The sequence below is a fragment of the Mus caroli genome, unplaced genomic scaffold (genome assembly GCF_978045245.1).
Source record: "Mus caroli unplaced genomic scaffold, Mus_caroli_1 scaffold_2, whole genome shotgun sequence".
Classification (NCBI taxonomy): Eukaryota; Metazoa; Chordata; class Mammalia; order Rodentia; family Muridae; genus Mus; species Mus caroli.
This window is the reverse complement of record NW_028227257.1, coordinates 111,587,616-111,607,657: the sequence shown is the minus strand read 5'-3', so window position 1 is coordinate 111,607,657 and position 20,042 is coordinate 111,587,616. Positions and strand designations below refer to the sequence as shown.

At 39.0% G+C, this 20,042-nt stretch overlaps 1 protein-coding gene across 3 annotated transcripts in view; it reads left to right on the top strand.

Annotated features, from left to right (window-relative positions):
• Cers6 (ceramide synthase 6) overlaps positions 1-20,042 on the top strand; it is a 248,165-nt gene that overhangs the window by 120,285 nt on the left and 107,838 nt on the right. For all 3 annotated transcript variants that reach the window (XM_029473812.2, XM_021151369.3, XM_029473798.2), the window contains exon 4: positions 13,104-13,161. In XM_029473812.2, coding sequence (XP_029329672.1) covers positions 13,104-13,161 — 58 coding nt within the window. The remainder of the gene's footprint in view (positions 1-13,103; positions 13,162-20,042) is intronic.

Here is a 20,042-nt window from a genome sequence, read left to right as displayed (position 1 = left end):
TTCAAGGGAACCAACTTGCATTCTTTTTTCAGATAAAAAACTCTAGGAAGATTAAGAAACAGAATTATTTAAAAATACATCTCTAAGTGCAGCTAAAATATACATGAGACATGTGCCTTCTATAGGACTTAGAACTTCAGTGTCAACACTAGATTTCTACGTGTGAAAGTTGTTACTACCTCATTGCTAGAAGGAATAACTTCAATTCAGTGCTTGGAATTTTAGTGAATTAAGGGCACCCAGATCGACTTACCTATGTGGACAGATGTTCTATAAGGAACATCAAAGAACCACGGTAAGCATCCAGTGTTATTATACAGTGTTAGTATTCAGGATTTAAACTCATAATTCACACATGTTGTTTACTACTAGGGAAGAGTTAAGTGTCTGAAGCAGTGTGATTGACAGCTACGCACTCACCTGAATTCATTAACCTTAGGAGCTGACATCAAGGACTGGGAAACTCTGATCTAATGGAGTTCAGAGTGATGCTAATGTGTTTGCATAGAGGAATGGAGGTTGGGCTTGACCTTGGTGATCACTGTTTGGGGCTTAGACAGTACTTTACTTTCAGCCAGACCTCTCTGTCTTAAATAGGTGCTCACTAATTTTTTTCTATATAGCCATATTTTAGGAAAAATTTTGGCACAATGAAGTCTACAAATTATCATAAAACAAATTGCAGGTATGCCATTCTATAAATTGCTGTTTTATGAATATATAGTTTTCCCCAAACTAGTTTACAGGAACTGTATATCATCATATCCATCTTTAGTTGCAGTGAACCATGGCTGTGACCTTCCATTCTATTGAAGGAAAAAGAAACTCAAGAGTTCTTTCATTCTTAGCTGTTTCTTCTTGGACTTTGCCTATGAATGTCCTGGTGAGGTTTGTAAAACCATGTTTGCTAATTATGGTTCATTCTGAGAAATAGAAAGTGAAATGTATCCAAATGTGAGACTGGAGAGAGCTGAGGTTCTCCACCCAGATTTGAAAAGCCTCATTCTCAGAAGCGATTCCCGTTCTATCACAGTTGCCTGTGGCAGACCTGATTGTAATTTTAGCTTTCACGAAGGGGCATCTGTTAAATACAAAGCAGAGATGCAGAGGCTGGCATTGTGCTCCTCTCTTGATTCCCAAATGATGGCCATCAGGACAGTGAAGCCATTAGAGCCAAGAGCAAGGAGTCTTGTGGTCAGAGCTGCAGGTAGGACTAGGAAAAGGAGAAGAAACAGATGAGCAAGTCAGTAGAGTGGTTTTGTGTGCTTTAATCCACAGGCTGTAGCCAAATCCATCTCTAGAGGTTAATTTCAGGATGTTATTGATTTAGAGTCTGAGATCAGAAGTTAAACTAAAAGACTTTTGATGTGTCAATATAGTAGAAAAATGAGGACTGTTAGTATATAAGATTGAAAACAAAAATACAAGGAAAAGCCCTTAGGTTTCAAGAGTAAAACACACACACACACACAAATAAGAGCAAAACAAATTCCATTTTGCATAATAGTTTTAAGACAAAAGCCACACATTTTACATAATTCTATTTTTTCCTAAGGGAATGAGAAAAAAATAACTCAGTTATTTTTGAAGTGTATAGTAATAATTATACTGTACTTGTAACTGAGAATATACATTCAGATGTATCAATCAATAGATACATCAGATTTCTAGAGATCTTAGAACCTTGGAGCCTAAACAAATTCATGTTCACAAATACGGATATAATATACACATCCTTTGTACTTACAGGGCCCTGTGAAATCCCAAGTTAGTAGTAAATCAAAAGAACTTCATTTTTAATTTGTAAAATATATAAAAGCTTAAAGCACTTGGCAAGATAGAATCATTACAGAAACAACACAAAAGGAATCAAAAAGAAATTAAGGCCTCAAAGCACAGGAGATGTTTGACTCTAGATCGCCCGTCTGCACCAGAGAGCTGTGTGGGTGGCTGGAAGATCACTGTTCTCCATTAAGGTCAGATCCAGGAAACCTCTCTTTGTTTTCCTTATTTCTCCAGTGCTAAGAATTGAACCCAAAGTATTTCTGATTATCGAAAAATCTCCTAATTTGAACAAGAAGAAACGAAGTTTTGCCCTTTTCTGCGTAGTGGGAATTGAATCCCTAAGTCTTTTTATCTAATGGAAAACTTTCCTATTTGCATACAGAGAATCAAAGTTATTCTGGGGCCAGTGTTTCCTTGTGTCAGTTCAGCGACTATAGAGATCCAAACAGTTTGATGTTATGTGTATCTTTCCCACAAATTGTGGGGTTCTCTTAACCACCACAGCCCATGGGAAGCAAGACAGCAGTTTGACTCCACAGAACTAAGTCACGGGTCTGACACTGAGTGTCATATTTTAGGCATATTTAAGAACAGTACAGTTTGGCGGACACTTTTGCGGTGATAATTAACTCATGCATCCATCTCCTTGAAGGACAAAGTCAGCTAAATGAGGATCACATGTAAGTAACTACAGGGAAAGTCCTGGTAAAGCCCAGGTCACACAAGCCATAAAGATGGGCAGTGTAGATTGACAGAGAAAAACAACTTGGTGATAAGGGTCTGGGGGAGGGTCCAATGTGGGCGCCAACTATGTAGTTAGCACAAAGGTCACCAGGATAAAATGCACATCTGCTCCCAGACTTCTGGGCAGATTGTAGGTTATGCCTTCCTCCTCTTGAATGAACAGCCTTATGTATAAAAGTCCCGGGTCCCCTTAGTGCTTATCTGTGAGCACAGGGACCTCTATGCTTCCTATTCAAAAATCTGGTACCTCTCTGAAATTCTTTCACAGCTTTTTCAAACCATATTCAACTAGTCCAACCTTTTTCTTCTTCGTGGGTCTTATCTCTCTTTCATTATTTTCGACCACAGACATCTATTTTTAGTGGGGGGTGGGAGGAGAATACCAATTCCTTCTGGGTTTTTGTCAATGTGTTTTCATATTTTATAATATCCTTATAAATCCCTATAAAACACCCCGTGCTTTATTCCCATACTGAATTGTTTCCCTTCATTACATACAACCAATCTCTAAGAATATAAGCCTTTCTAACTAACATTTTAGTGTTTTAGCTTCTTTAAAATTAACTGAGACACTGTTTCTAGATAAGCAAACAAAAAGAGACAAATAACATAAGGAAAAAGAAGATAGAAAGAAAAATCTGTTAGGAACAAATATTCTGTAAGGGAGTCATCACTCTCTAAGGAAGCAAAGCCAAGTCTTGTGTTTTACATGATAGAAGCCAATCTCACTATGATTCCTCTAAGTTAACCCAACTTCTCCTCCAACTGAAAAGTTGGAAGCACTCTGTGCTATAAGTTGTAGTTACTTAAGGGCATATTACAGAAACAGAACATTACAAGGTCTAATTCTACACTGTTATAATAAAGTTTGTTGTTGAAAACTTTATTGGGTCTGGGTATAGCTCTGGATGTATGTTTGAGCTGGCAGCTTGCCAATCAATTAAATGTACAGCCTATGAGCTACAAATGAAGTTTATATTTTTTATTGTTTCAATTTAAGTGATTATAGATATACACTGTATAACACCTTTGATTTTTATCTTGTTCATCCATTGATCTTAAAGTATTTACTAATTGAGTTTTCCAAATAAGTCTTCCAGGGCTTGCTCTAGGAATAAGGTTTTGGACCCCATTCTCTTTCTTGATTTTAAGAGTTATTCTTACTCTTTTGTTCAATTCTTTTTCTCTTTGTAATAAAAAAAAAAGTGGTGTTTTTAGTACAAGTGTCTGATTTTTTTTATGTTTAATTTTACCTCAGTAGAGGTAAAAGATTTTGTGCAAAAATATTAAAAAGTCAACCAGTTGTTCTTGCAATATATTTTAAAGGCAAAGCAGAAAGCAGTAAACCTTTCCAAATTTGAAGGAGCCACTTCTGGTTTATTCCAAATGGGACATTTCCTAATTATTGGCTTCTGTAGAAAAACACTTTGGTGACTCCTTTGATCTATGTGTTTGCTCTGAATTTCAAACATGTGATAGGTAATCCCAGTTGTCTACTTGACTACATCTGAAAGCAACAAAAATCCAGCTTCTTGGACTAAATAGCTATCAGATCTTGGCTTTTTCATCAGTACACAGCCATTGCTGGACAGGCACATTGTTGAACCACAGCCTTTGATCCACTCCTAAATATCCCTTTTGAGATATATAGATTCACTCTATCAGTTCTGGTCTTCTAAAGAACCCCGGCTAATACAGAATATTCAAGACAGAGCCAGAGTCATGATGTGATTCCTCCAGTGAAGCAAGTAGGACAGCTGTGGCCATCCAGAATCAGGAGACCTGCATCCAGCAAGAACAGCCAGAATAGGAGACCTGCATCCAGCAAGAACAGCCAGAATAGGAGACCTGCATCCAGCAAGAACAGCCAGAACGGGCAGAGAGCCAGGAGCAGAGGCAGTGCAGTTTGCCTGCTTGATTGTTTATCTTAGCCTACTTGTTAAGACATAATTTACATAGCATGAAATCCATCTGTTTTGAGAGTGCAATACAATGACTTTTGGCAAATTGACAGTGTCATACCAACATCACCATCCAGTTTTGGAACACAACTCAGAAAATATAAATTGTCCCCATTTGCTGTTACTCTGTGTCATTTTTGACTGCTAGTTCCAGGCAACCAGTGACCTATATTTTCTCCATGGATTTATCATTCCTGAGAATTGCATATAGTCAGAGTCATTCAATATGTGGCTTGTGTGCTGACTTCTTTCACTCACCTTGATGCTTTGGGAGTCATCGTGTATCTTGTAGCTTCTGTCAGAACTTGTTTCAAAGGCCACGCCTCCTTTGTTTATCCATTCTTCGTGGTTGGCGTTAGCTATTATTCCATTGTTGAATAATAGAGGACACAAGAAAACACAGGCTTTAACATCAGACCTTGTAGACTTGAGCTTGGTTCCCAGCCCTCATGTTACTTCAGTCATGCATGATTATCCCCCGTGCCACATTTCCTCATTTGTCTAAGAGAAAAGAACAAACTTACAGAGCTGTTCCTGTGTGGCCAAGTGGAATCATCTATGAGAATAAACTCAGTACTGGCTCTGTCTGTACTTGTTTGATTTTTGATCTAAGAATGCAATTTTAAAATCCCAAACAAAGAGAACAGGAACAGACATGCTAAAATGGAAGGGATCTCGTGGGGCTTCAACTCTCAGCCAAAACAGAACAAAAACTACAGGCAACTAAGGAATTCTGAGAGCAAAAGAAGTATAATATTTCTCAGAAACGAGTTCCTTAATTGGTTATCCAGTACTAAATGGTCAGCCCTGAAGTGATATACATATGTAAAGCATATACATGCAAATAACTTCTACAAACTGAACAGGTTGAATTTATATATTTAGAAATATCAGAAATTAAAAGCCATAAATTTGAGAGAGAACAAAGTGGGTTGCCTGGGAGGGATGAGAGGGAAGGGAAGAAATGACACATTTAAATTTCAAAAAATAAAAAGATGTCAAAAGAAAAGGATGCTGCATGCATGTATAGCAACAGAAAAATAATTCTGTGGGCCGGGCGTGGTGGCACACACCTTTAATCCCAACACTTGGGAGGCAGAGGCAAGTGGATTTCTGAGTTCGAGGTGAGTCTGGTCTACAGAATGAGTTCCAGGACAGCCAGGGCTACACAGAGAAACCCTGTCTCAAAAAAAAGAAAGAAAGAAAGAGAGAGAGAGAGAGAGAGAGAGAGAGAGAGAGAGGAAAGAAAGAAAGAAAGAAAGAAAGAAAGGAAAAGAAAAGAAAAGAAAAGAAAAGAAAAGAAAAGAAAAGAAAAGAAAAGAAAAGAAAAGAAAAGAAAAGAAAAATAATTCTGCAAACCTTCCTGAGAGTCAGGGGTGGGTAGTATGGGCATTGAGAGTCTTGTTGAGGCTTTCCTATAGGGAAAGGAGGATTTAAACAATTTCAAAATGGAGCTCAAAGGAACACAGAGTATGGGCTCTTTGACACCAAAATTAGGGGCATAAAAGGTGGAATTTGCTTTTTGGATGCCATAAATGCTTTGGTTATCTTCAAAGTCCTTCTCTTAGGAATCGACTCTATTTGTGATTATCTGACTGTGGATTCACACACTCATTTTCTATATCATTGCTCCCTTCTTTATACATCTTCAGATATATAAAAGAAAGAAAGAAGATATGATCAGTAGGGAAGCTACACCCATGAAATCTCAACAACCTGGCTGTCTAACCAAGACCTGAGCAATTGTAACACAGTGGATATCCAAAGGTAGATAGGAGAAATCCCATCTGTGCCAAGAGAGGGAAAAATAGGGCCCATGGATGAGGCCCGTGGTGGTATCCTGTATCAAGTAGTCTGCCCTAGAAACAGATTCAACAGGTTGTATTTATATGTTTATTTGTCTATATGTATATATTACAACAGTGGTTGAAGAAGAGGAAGCTGTGAATTTGGGAGGGAACCAGAGAACGGTCAGACTAGGGGCATAAAGAAGAGGTATTGCAAAATATTTGATCACTGAACACAAATCTTTAATCCCAAATAATGAAGGTAAAGTTAGTTTATAGAAGGAAGCTCCTATGTTTGAAAGTGATGTCTAATTGAGTGGGAGGCAAAGTGATAGATCAGAGTAAGACATTACAGAATAGGATATGCCCAACTCTTCCCAAGTACAGAGAGGAGAGAAAGGCCACTTGAGGGAAGAGCAACACAGCAGGGGGTTGGGGGGGGCGAAGAGAGAGGGCAGTTTTATCAGAACAGTTGTTCAGAGACAGGTTGTAGAAAAAGAACTATACACAGATGAAGGCAGAATGAGCCAGAGAATGAGAAGGAGCCAGAAAATTAGAACAGATTGCCAGAGTTAGTTTGAGGCCAAGCAGAAAAAAGTGAGAGGCTGAGAGAGAAGCCAGATTGAATCAGTCAGCTTTGAGAGGAGTTTGAGTCAGAACAGCTGAGTTGTGTCAGCCAGCCAAAACTAGAAAGAACTAGGAAGGGGTGAGCTTATTCAGCAGGAAGTCTCAGAGGTTGAAAATATTCTAGGCCTAGATAAGGGTGTACAGAGGCTAGAAGCTTTCAGGGCCCAGGCCTTGGATAGCAGATGTGGACAGTAGACCATGAAATAATTATGTTAGGGAAATAAAAGTTACTTCTACATAGAGGGAGAGGGAAAATTATGTAATTATATTTTAACTAATTTTTAAAACATCAATACAAAAGAATAGGTTTTTAATGTTTTTAATATATAGAGAGTTAAGCATAAACATTGAGGGGAGGGACCCAGACAGTGATAGATATGGGAAGAGGGGACCAGGGGGGGAGAGAACTGAGAGATGTAAGAAATAGACTATTAGGGCTGGTGAGGTGACTCAGCAGGTAAAGGTGCTTGCAAAAACTTTGGTAATACAAGTGGTATTTTATAATAATGATTTTTTTCATAACTCCTTTATATGCCTTTGTCCTTATTCAAAAGGAAATGTGTTAAAATAATATATCAGGTTTCAGATGGCATGAGGAGCCTACCGTCTACCCCCATCTCCGTCAATTCCTTCTTCACTACTCTAGGATTTGGAGCAGGGACTTTTCCAGTTAGTAACAGCCCCCTTTCCCTGTGCTGGGAACCACCATTATCCTGCTTGTTGTCCAGCTCTGTGTTACTGCCAGGGCCTTCAACAGATTTGGACGCTGGGAACTCATAGCCTCTTCTCTGAGTTTCATACCTACCTCACTGCCCAGTTCTGTACCCAGCTTAGCTACAGGAGGGACAGGCTATGGTGCTATTGTGACCTTACCAACATTTTCACATCTTAGACAGAAAGACTAGTTCATCAGGGCAGGTAAGAGAGGTTAAAGCAGGATGACCTTGAAATAGAAATAATTTTTTGGTATAAGCTAGAAGTACAGATAGAAGATGTAAATAGTAAAGCCTTAGATTTGGAGTGATAGGCCATCAAGAATTAAGTCTTTCAATTGTCAGTCCCCTAAAAGAAGGACTGTAAATATTTTTACATGTGATATTCTTGTCATTTAGTAAATCTTTAAGGAATATCCACCTGGTCATTTGCACAATCACCAACAAAACGTCTTTGAGTTGATCTCCCCAATGATTTTTTTTTTAACCTGAAAACTGGGCAGGCATTCATTAGTTCTTTAGAAAACAGGAGTATGTTTTACCTGTGAAGCCTTGGGCATCACCAAGTCCTTATGTTCATCTTTACATCCTCAGTAGCCCGTGCACTCACATGCTAATCTTGCTGAAAACACCACAGGTCCTGGAAACTCACTCTCACTGAATTTTATCCTGATCAGTCCTGGAGCTGTTTGTAAAATGATTACAATGTAGTAGCAATTGCAAGTGGTTTTGTAACACTGCATAGTAAGTGCGTCTCTAATAACTACAAATGAGGAGAAACAAAGTCAAAGAGATCTGGATACATAAATTTAAATAAGAAGGGAACAGAATCTCTCATTCCAGTGACCTGTTACTCAACCACATAAGAATGCAGGCTTCCTCTGTCTCCTGTGTCTCTACCTGTGATATGATGTATTTGCCTGGGAACCATACTTATTCTGATGAGGGAGCATATGTAGCCATTGTCATTGAGACAAGGTTAGTCATGAAAGTTAATTTCATGCCTGCCACATGACAACTGCTAACAAGTGAACATTTAGAGTTATTATTTAACATGTGCCATTTGTCACATGTCTGTCCATCGACTTCTGACTCTTTCCTCATGTTCTCCCCTTTCCAGTTTGTAGAAGTACTTCTTACTGTCTTCATTTTCAGATCAGTGGGTACATTTGCAAGGCCACTGGTCGGAGACTGTGTCCCATCCACGTGTATGAACACAGCTGCTAAAGAGCTGGTCCTTGGCAGATTTAAGATATAAAATTCTCCCTCAGAGCCCAAAGATCCAATTAGTCATTAGACACTTAAAGGATATATTAGTGTTAAATCAATGTTTTAAGGGAACAAAAGACTTAGTAGGTAGAGACCGGAAAGAAGTTCAGGAAGATTATAAAAATTGGTTTGGATAAATGAGAGGTTATAGTTGAAAAGAGGAGGAAAAAATATCATTAACTAGAATGAAATGTGTATAGTCACCCAAAAGAGGCAATCCCAGGCTGTCTCTTAATCTTACCTCACCCTTTCTGATTGCATGTCTTTCTCCAACTGTCTTGTGCCTTCTCTGTGCACTAAAGTGTGCTCTAATTCTGAAGAGTTTGAGAGAAGCCTCTGGAGGCTGTGCTGGGTCTGTGTCCTCGCTGTGTCCTTGCCAACTGTGTCCTGATGCCAAAGCCTCTGCTGCCAACACAGGGTCCCAGTCAAGGGTTAAATGGTGGGGTCTAAGTGTCTGCATGCTTCCTTCAGAGTGTGAGATCCAGATTGTGGTTCAGTCAACTATACTGGTGGATGCCCTTCCTTTTCTCCTCGGGCTACAGAATGAGGAAAGAGGTGGCTAGCCTCAATCCTGCTTCCTTTGCTCTGGGAGTTTCTCTTGCTTTATTTAAAAAAGAAAAAGAAAAAATATCCAACCTCTGCCACTTTAGCTGTGCATAAGTAAAGACAGCGAGATAAATTTTTGGCTTAATTATTTTTAAGGAAGACTCATCTCTTCAGAATTTATAAATATTATTAGTTGTATATCACTTATTACCAAGACAGTAGTATAACAATGAATTTAATGTTTCCCTTCTTTATTCTTTGTTTTTACTAATATAATCTCAGATTTTATCCCTTGATTAGTGTTAAATACTTTAAATTGGCCCTTAAAAACAATAGCTTTAATTGGACAATGAAATTTATGGAAATCAGGTGTAGCCAAGTTTATGCAGCCTATTTTATCCTAAAATTAAATTCTTTGGGTTCTCACATTTTGTATCTTTGTGGTTGAAATTGACCTGAGTTGCTTTTTTTAAAAAAAAATTCAATAATGTATTTTATTTAGCTGTAGATATATTTGTCAAGATACAGTAACTATTGTAAATGAGATTCTTATGATATGTGCTCATTTATCTTATATACAGAACAGCACATCACTTAATAAAGGTTATGGAATAGCCGTTTTAGAACTGTTGGCTTTGAGAATATATTTTGAGTTCCTTTATCAATGAAAACGGCCATGGCTGGCTATGGCTATCTTTGGCCAAGGGTGCCCATTGTGCCCGTGTGCTGATATAAGTGAGAAATTAAAGACTGTGTGGAAATTTGTGCCCCTGATGACGGCTTGTTTTTATTTGATTTGTTGTGCTGACATGCTCTGTTTTCTTGCCTGAATACAAAAGGATTCTGTATTTCATTTTTACTCTAGAATTCAAAACTTTTATCTGGATGTGGCTTTGAATTGGTATTGTTTAGAACATAATTTTACTCTTGGATTTTTAAAGTACTTTTTTCAAGTGTGTCTTTGGTGATTACTTCTATCGACTATTCATTAATAGCTCCTTAGACACGATTATAATGAGGTTACTTCCCTGAACCCCAGCTCCACAGCCTTTTTTCCTCTTGATCTCTTGGGATTGTTTACCATCTGTTTCAGTGACTGAATTTCTTCTCTGTGTATTATCTTTTTTTTAATTAGTTAATTTTTATATTTAACCTTTTTCATACAATATATTTTGATCCTAGTCTTTCTCCCAGCCTTCCCACCTACACAACTCCATGTCCTTCTTCCTCTCTGACCTCATCTCTCTCCTCATGCGCAAAATCATTCTAGGCTTCAGCTTTCAGAATCCATACAACTCTTCTTTAGTTTTCCTCATCTGAAATCTCCTTTTACTCCAGCAGTTTTTAAGAATTGGTTTATGCTTTTGTCTTTCTGCTTATGTTTTTTTTTTTTATCATGTTGAGAATGCCAAATATTTTCCAAAACATGACTTCAAATCCCTGTAGGAAGTCTCCTTGGAGAGAGTGTTGTTTGGTTGTTTAGTGCATTGCACTCTTTGCTTGCTACACTCAGACCAGTTGTTAGATTCCTGCCAGTATTCGGCTGTTTTTTTTTGCTTCCGGATTGCAAATGATCTCTTCAGATCTGCTCACAGAGAAGATGCCCTTGGTCCTGCCCTCTGTCCTTTTGTTTCTTAGTAAACGTTGTCTTTGAGGTCTCTGACTTAATAGCAAGTTGACATTTGTAGGCTATGACCTGTTTTCAGTGGACTCGAAGATTTTCAAATAAGCTATCTCCAAAGCCTTGTTCTCTGTTGCTTTGGGTATGAGCTATGGAACAGCTCTAACCCCCAGGATGCAACATTTTCAAAAATCATCTTGTCTCAAAATCTTTTCTGCATCTGAAACCACCATGCAAAAGTATTTTGTCTTCTTTCTAGTTGTTATAGGAAGCAGCAATCAGTAACTGAAGTTGGGGGATTTTCCTGCTGCTTCAAAAAGCATAGGTTAGGTTTCTGGGAAGGGTGGCTAAGAGTATAAAAAAGGGAGATCTACAGGAGGTGGCGGGGAGGAGGCAGGGAGGGAGGATGACTTTCCTGCTTCCTTTAAGGCCCATGATTTATTTAATGTTACCTTTGTTCACATAAAAGATGTGTGCATGCATGAGTATGTGCCTTTGTGTATATGTATTGTGTAGTGTGCAAGTGTGTATGTGTGTGTGTGTGTGTGTGTGTGTTTATAGGGGAGGAGAGGAAAAACTCAGGTGCGATGTCAGGAATGCTATCTCTTTTAAGACAGGATTTCTCCTAAGGTTGGGGCTAACAAATCAGGCTAGACTAGACTTGACCATCAAGCTCCAAGGGTTCTGATTTTCAGTTTTGTTGGGAGGTTTATTGAATTGTTCTTGCCCTACAAGGACTGGGCATACAAATACAGGACACTGTGCCCATTTTTTTTCATGGGTTCTGGGTTTTAAACACACATCCTCACATTTCAAGGCAAGTTCTTTCTTAGCTGAGGTATCACCCTAACTTTGCTAGCCCCCCCTTTAAATCTAATTTTATTCTTTTAGTATTATAAGAATCCTTCCCTGATCTTAGAAGGAGACTAAAGTCATGTCTCCTTCCTGTTTGTGGTTATATGCACCTTTCCTTGCCTCTCCCTAGAGATATTTTAGTGAAAGTCTGGGGACACTAAACAGGCTTGCAGCAAGCATTTAAAAATGGTAACTTATATGAAACTCCATAAATAATTTTTTTCTCATGTTTCAAAAGGCTGGCAATTTTTGCTCCCTGCAGATATTTTGTGGAAATAAAAATTTGCCTTGTAAATATTCATTGGAACTTGTTATTCAAATAAGGCAGGCATCGATGTTCCTGTAATAGAACCCGTGTCTTATGAAAACTGGGTCATGTTAGTGATGGGATAAAATGCAGACATATAAATGACAGTAAGAATTCCAATGACTTCTATAAAAGTTTTATTATACATAAAAGCCGTCTGATCATTGCCTACTAACAATAGTCAGAATTGAAGCAGCTGTTATAAATCATTCACCAGAGCGGTTGCAAATTCTCCAGAGGCCAGAAGAGTAAAGCAGACTTTTGCAGTGCACTGGCTCAAGATAATAGGGAGAGGAAGGAGCTAAAATAAAGGCTACCCAAAGCAGACCAAATCCTTCAATTATCATTATGGAAAACTACTACCTTACACATTTGTCCAACACGAAAAGATTCAATGGTCTTTATCAGAACTAAATAATAAGCTGCAAGGTCCATTCAAGATAAAATGGAGGGCTCTGTTCAGCACTTATCTGGAATTCAGTATGGTGCCGGCAAAGTATTACACGAGCCTGAGCCCTGTGTAACTATCTCATGTCCAGGGGGGTCAGTCTTGGTTTTAGGTTCTAATTGAGAATTTGTATACCAGATGCAAAGAAACGCACAGACATTCACCCATAACCACTAAGACTGCTGATCAGGGATGTGGGTAGAGTTCGTTTTTGCTGTTCACGTTGTGTGAGTGAGCCAGCAGTATGTATAGGAGGACTTCCTGTGAGGATTGGTCACTACTTTTCAGTCTCATTGGGAGGCTTTTTAAAATTACTCCCGTCTGTTTATTAATTAATTCTGCCTGTTTTTGTTGTCGTGCTTGATCTCAGATCTCTGAGTCATTTGTTTTTCTTCGCATATCTCATTAACTGAATGTCTTCATTTCTTTACATTCTACAGGTGGAGATTTTCCTTTTACCTCTATGTATTTAGCTACGGAGTCCGGTTCTTGAAACAGGTAGGCACTGCCTCAAATTCCTTCATAGAACTTTTACATGGCTGTCGACCTATATGCAGTTTTTAATAGGTGATGACTTTAAATACTGTAACAGGTTTCCAAAGAATTAATTGTATGTTTAAGTTGGATTTATTAAAAAATAATATGTAAAGTTCATTTAGATGTATGTCTGAAATGCTTTGGAAAGCAGTTTGTCTCTTCAGTGCGGTTATGAAGTCTTCAGTGTTCTCTGTGCGGTTATTCCTTCTTTGGCATTAGAACTTACACCCTTCAGCTGATGCTATGAATGTGCTTAGAGTTTCAGCACTGCATGTCACATGACTGGAAACCCCTGGTGGCTGCCGTAGGCGTCATCACAGTAATCTTGCCAGCAGAGTTTGCTGTTTTAATGTCTTGTACGCTAATTAACAGGTTGCATTATACTGCTAGTGGTTAGTTCAGCTTCTCTCTGACTTTTTTGTTGTTGATGATGCCTGTGTTGTCTTCACTCCTGGCTTGCTAATTGCCACATGAACTATGGTAATTAATCCTTGAGAATATTTCTTTATGAGGTGTAGTTATCGTTTGCCTGGTGAGTGCCAGCCATGCTTACTGGTACTAGTGATAAGTCAGGGTGCTTAAATTCAAGACTCATGAAGATTTATCCTCTCATATTCTTGCATGTATCGACAACAGTAACTTGACATAAAATGGAATGTTAATTTTAAAAATACCTTGTACTATTAACCTCCAAAGTAATATCAGTGTTTGTTTGTTTGTTTATTATAAAATGATCTCTTAAAAGGAATATAGGCCAAGTAACATGCTAGTAGATCATAAATATTCATAAATTCATAAATATGAAGTTTTCAAATCAGTTTTGTTTTAAAAGTCTGAATTAGCAGATATTGCCTACCTGTGGAATTGCTCTTATAGTAGAAAGTGGCCACTCCCCACTGTTCAAGCTCCTTAGAAACACTTGTCACTGCTTGTCATTTCCTTAAGTAGCTGCTTGTTTGCTTGTTATCTTTTAATAAGAATATACAGTCCAGGGCCACCTGAGTCCATTTAAATGGATGAACTTCATATTCATGGCAGAGAAATCTGCAGCTGGCGTGAAGAGACATGGGAGAAACTGCTTAGTTTGAACCCTTATATGTGTGTTTTCAGACTTAGAGAGGAACAGGGAATAAGCATAAAGCATTGTGTCTTACATAGAGAAGATAGCTGTAGGTAGAATGTTAGCTGATGTGGATCCATTTGCCCTTCATGGAATGTGAGGACCAAGGTTCAGGGGTTCACGCTCGCTTCTGTTGGTAAGAGCTGTTGATGGTGTAAAGGGAAGACAGTGAGAGCCAGAACCACTCTGTTGTCCTGTCCCCTCATCTCGTTGGATGGTTCCTTTTGTCTCTTACATGGTAAGTGTGGCCATCTGGCACCACCACAGGAAGCATGTTGACATTGATCTGGTTCATTCTCGTTCATTCTGCCCCTACACAAACTGAATGGCGTGACAATCGCTTTTGTTCAGACTGTGTCGGATCAAGAATGGAAGGCCAGTGGGCCATGCAAAGCAGTAAAGAGACTTGTCAGTAGAATGTTTGCTTGGGAATTTTTTTTTTCTTAAACTTCGCCATTTTTACACTAGTTTCCTTTCAGGATATAACAGATGCTTTAAAAACAGTGAAAGACCTTGACATGTTCTGGCTGAATTGACTTGTATTAAAGTCCTTTCTCCAGTGCTGTCTGAACAACATTCATTTGGAAGAACTGCATGGCTTAGCTTCCATCATGTGACACCGAATTGTGTGTATACTGAATCGTGTTATCAAAACATTTGTACACAACTTTGCAAATATCTTGTCAATCCTCTGTTTCATGGTCAAGAGAGTACAAATTTAAAGAGGATGGGTGTTATCCTGAGTTACGCTAAAGTTACGAAAGGTAAGCGACAAATCAGGTCCACACTGCTGCATCATACGCCTGGCTTTCTCACTTGGCCAGGCAACATGCGACTTCCTTCTCTCATCAGGTTAACTAAGTCTCATAAGGACTAAATAAAGTCCTTATTCCAGCTTAAGTAACTTTTAAAAAATTAAGTATTTTAAACAGTTTTATAAACTTAGAAAAGACAATATTATTTATCCTTCTTAAACGGAGAGAAAAAAAACTGTGGATACATCCTCAAAATTAAAATTAAAATTTTATAATATTGTAAATATTTTAATAGCATCAGTACATTTTACTAACATAGCTCAAGTTCACCTCTGTGTTTAGCTTTTTCCAAATAACATAGTACAGAATTCCTCATAATCACTGAGCAATAAACTAACTTTTATTTGAGAATCAAATGTATCAATTATTCCCCACTTCATAGAAGAATGCCTGGTGATCTACTGTTCATTTTCCCTCCATCCTGACTTAGCTCAGACAAATCAGATGACAGAGTTCATCTTCTAGGGATACCAAGTGCTCACTCTGCCTGAAAAGATGCAGCACATCCAGACTAGGTGGCATTTCCCGTATATCTAAGGAAACTATTACATCCATTATTGTTAGGCTGAGAAATACTCAAATACTTCCAAGTAAGCCTAATTCAGTGTTTCCTGATCTATTGGTGCTGTTCACAGGTAGCTCTGCCCACCCACGTGTGTGAATGGCAGAGACAATCAATCAATCAATCAATCAATCAATAAATAAATAAATAAATAGCTTTTGTAAAAGGATACTTGAAGTGCTCTGAAGGCCTGAGGCCTACTCACACTTTCCAGGACTGTAAAATAAACCAAACCATTGTTCAGCATAAGTGTACATTTGTAATCCCATCACTGCAGAGATGGACGCAGGAGGATGGAAAGCTAATGCCCAGTGTGGATTATTTTATTGGTTGGTTGGTTTAGACTTGATCACTTTCAGATGAAAGTTTCTATTTGGCATAACTTTAAAAATATTTTTAAATTCCTTGTTTTATTTTTTAAATTCAACATTACATGAAAATAACACATACATACATACATACATACATACACACACACACACACACACACACACACACACACACACGAATATACCTAAATGAAAACTGTTACGCATATACCTATATATAGCTTCTGTATCAGGGGCCTCATAAGAGAGAAACCACAAGAAGCATGGTAAGAGTTATAAAATTTAGGAAGAATTGATTCACAGGGACACACTGAGGCTATATAAATCAAAGCAACTGAATGACTGGCTATTGATCGCCTCCACGCAGTAACCTTTGTGCCTGAACCTGAGTTGGTTCACAGCTCCATTTTGAGATGGTCTGCCTATGAACTAAGCAGTGCACTTAGAGATATACTTAGCTTATACACTGATGTAAGCACCTTTCCTGTTGTGAATCAGTAGTAAACAACTCTAGGACTGGCTTAGTGCTACCCTGAAGGTAGTGATGGCAAGAAAACACTAGTACTTAGGACCAAGGGATTTCAGAAAGGAACAGAAAAACATAACAGAACCCAGTAAACTTTCTGAACAGGTCAGACTCAGGTCTCCTCACTGTAAGTCAGATAGGGTTAGAGCTGCTGCTTGATCTCTGGAACCATCTGAGAAGCTGGCTTGGCTATGAAGAACAGATTTGACTCAACCGAGGATGAAGACATCAATAGCAGAAGGACTGAGGCCATAGGATTGGCCCATTTTTAAGGCTCTAGTTTTTTGCTGGTACTGTGAATCACAGTTGGCAAGCTCATGCCCCTGAGGAGAAAGCTCGCTCTGTTGATGCCTTGGGGTAAAGATATGTCACTGGCCAGATAATAAAAGCTGGAATAGAACAGGATAGACCAAGTTCCATCATCCCTCTGCAGCTTCCCAGCCTCCTAGTGTTCTGGGAAATCATGGAGCCAGCAGAAGTGTGGTTTGCAAAATCTAGCTCTGAGCTATGAACAATATCTGGGTAACTAATCTAATCACACCATATTGTGTCGCTGTGATGTGCTCTGGTAATGTAATGTACTTTACTATTATCTTTTACGATATACTGGTTGTAGGGGCTGAGAAGATAGTCAATAAAATGTTTGTCACATGAGCTTTAGGACCTGAGTCTGGATCCTCAGCACCCATGTGAAAATCCTGACATGCACACTAGTGCACTGGTGTAATCCCATCACCAGGAAAGCATAGACAGTAGGCTCCTTGCACTCAGTAGTCAGCTAGTCTCTCTGAATCAGCAGGTTCCAGGTTCAGCGGGAGACCTTATCTTAAAGTATAAAATGGAAAAGGATAGAAGAAGACAGCTGGCCTCCATATGCATGTAGACACATCTGCCAAAGCACCTACACACAGACATGAACAAGCACACAAGCACACAGCACACAGCATACACCAAAGCATCTGCTGGTTGCTTTCAATTATATCAGCTTTGTGACCAACCACTAAGACTTGCAGTTGAAGAGTCTTCTCCCAGAGTCTCACCATTGCCCGTGCCCTTGAATTTCTTGAGTCTTGCTTGGACCATGGTCCTTTCTTTCATGGTACATGTGGCCATAGCATATTCTGCTGGTCTAGAATTTCCTGTTGTTCTCTTTTGCTTGTTGGTCAACTTGGAATGCTTCTGAAATAGAAACAAAATTGTCATCTGTTAGCTTATTTGAAAGTGAAAATAGAATTTGACCAGTTGTTAGAATGGTCACAGGATAAATGGTCATTCATTTACAAGTTTATTTTTCGTGTTATTTTAAAAAATTTTTAAAGTGCTTGGACAAGTCACTTATTTAAGGAAAGCTGAATTTTATTTTTAACCTGACAGTAGCCCATCATGTGCTTGTATCAAAAGTGTCCTCGGCAAGTTGGGGAGACGTCCTAGTGGTTAAAGTACTTGCTGTACTAGTGTGAGGACCAGGCATAAAGCCAGACTCCGTATAGCATGTTCATAGTACCAGTGATCGCACAGCGAGATGGGAGAATCCCCAAAGGCTCACAAACACATGGAGCATCAAGCAGAAAGGACACCCTGTGTCAAACAAGGTGAAAAGTGAGGGCCTGAGGTCCTCTGCCTACTCGATGCATATCATGGCAAGTGCCCAGCTCAGACAGATGAGTGTGTAATATCTCTCTCTCTCTCTCCCTCCCTCCTTCCCTCCCTCCCTCCTTCCCTCCCTTCCTCTCTGTCTCTCTCCCTCCCTCCCCTAAAAATGTGTACATGGCTTATATTATTAGCATTGAGAGAAGGGGCCTTAAAGATCAACTGTCCAAAATTTCTCATTTTGGGTAAGAAAACCAATTTCAGAAGGGTAAATTCATGTGCCTGAGGCCGAACTGGGACCATGTTTTAAGTTCTTTGACTGAGCCAAAGAAAAGTTAAAAGGCAGCTTTCCAAAAAGCTAGTAGTTCGGATAATTCCTGCTTTGTAATAGCTGACCTGGTTGATGAAGAATTCCAAGGCATTTCAGTGTGGAACACTTGGGTAGATAGAGTTCAAAGTTGGACTGCTAGCGTTTTGCTTGGCCAGGTACAAAGAACTTGGTTTCCATTCATGTGTAGTTATGATTTGCTCTGTAAAGCCTCTTCTTTTTTCCTGTCTCTCATTTTTTTTCCTAGAAAATGGGAAAATGATACTTGCTCTGAGATACCCAACTTAAATATGTATAAGACTTTGGAGCTCTTACAGACCTGGTCAACCTTCCGACATCACATTACAACATGATCCTGTACAAAGTTTATGCTCTAGCACGATGGTGACAAGAAAATATAATATACTCCCTACACACACACACACACACCTACCTTACAGTGTTTTAAAATAACTCTACGATTTTATCTTGGGCCTCATTCATAGCTATCCTTGATTGCATGGGCCATGGGTGAGACACACCTACATACACTAATTATTGCTGATTGCCAATTGGGCTCTGCAGGGAACTGTGATTTCTGAACCTACTGTAACCTCTGAACAGGGGAATTGATGTGGACTGCAGGGGCCCCCTAGTTAGTGACACCCTTCTTGTGTGCCTGGACCATTTATAACAGGCTGACATACTTTCTGGAACAGAATTTCAGATCATACTTGAATGCTGCTTCTACCACAGTTTCCTCTTCCCTTCTACCCACCCCTCTCACAGGCTCCTTCATCCAGTCTGGGCCTTCCATTTATCCCACTCCATTTTCCTTTCTTCCTGTCTGTGGCCTCCATTCCCAGCATAGAGCATAGTGAGGAGTGGGAACCTAAGGCTGCTGTGACACAGAGAAGATGCTGAAGAGGTCCTGTAACCATGCTGTCCCCAAAGGACCATTGCAGTCTCCATGACTAACCTGCCCTCTAATCAGCTTTATGACTATAGGCAAGTCACCCAGCCTCTCTGGTATTTAATTGTTCCATCTCTGAACCCAGTCCAAAAGAGCACCTTTAGCTCGTGTTTGATAATTTCAGTGGAGAGTCTGAAATTGTGACAATTATGGCAAATGGATTCAGTCTGGTGATACAGAATAATTACACATATGCTTAGAAATTTTGACCTGGAAGTTCAACTCCTAGAAACTCCTGCTGAAGAAAGAATTACAAAGATCTTCCAAGTATGAATATGTAAAGTTATCACAACGCAAATATTATCTATATCTATATGGATGTAATAAAAACCACAGGACACTTATAATGATCTTAATATTTAATATCAACAGAATTATCACTACACTATCATCAAGTGAACAGAGAGGCATGCAGGTCTTTGAAAGTAAATCTAGAATGATCCTTAGTCATTGTTGAGGGAAACTGTAAATGGAGAGAGGTCTGTGTGTTTTTTCTGGTGGTCACATACATGCATGAAGGAATGAGTAAGACTGAAGGAGCCATGAAGACTTCTTTTTAAAAGGCAGAAATATGGTTAATGTTTCTGAAAATACCTAACATGTTATTACTTAAGAGATCT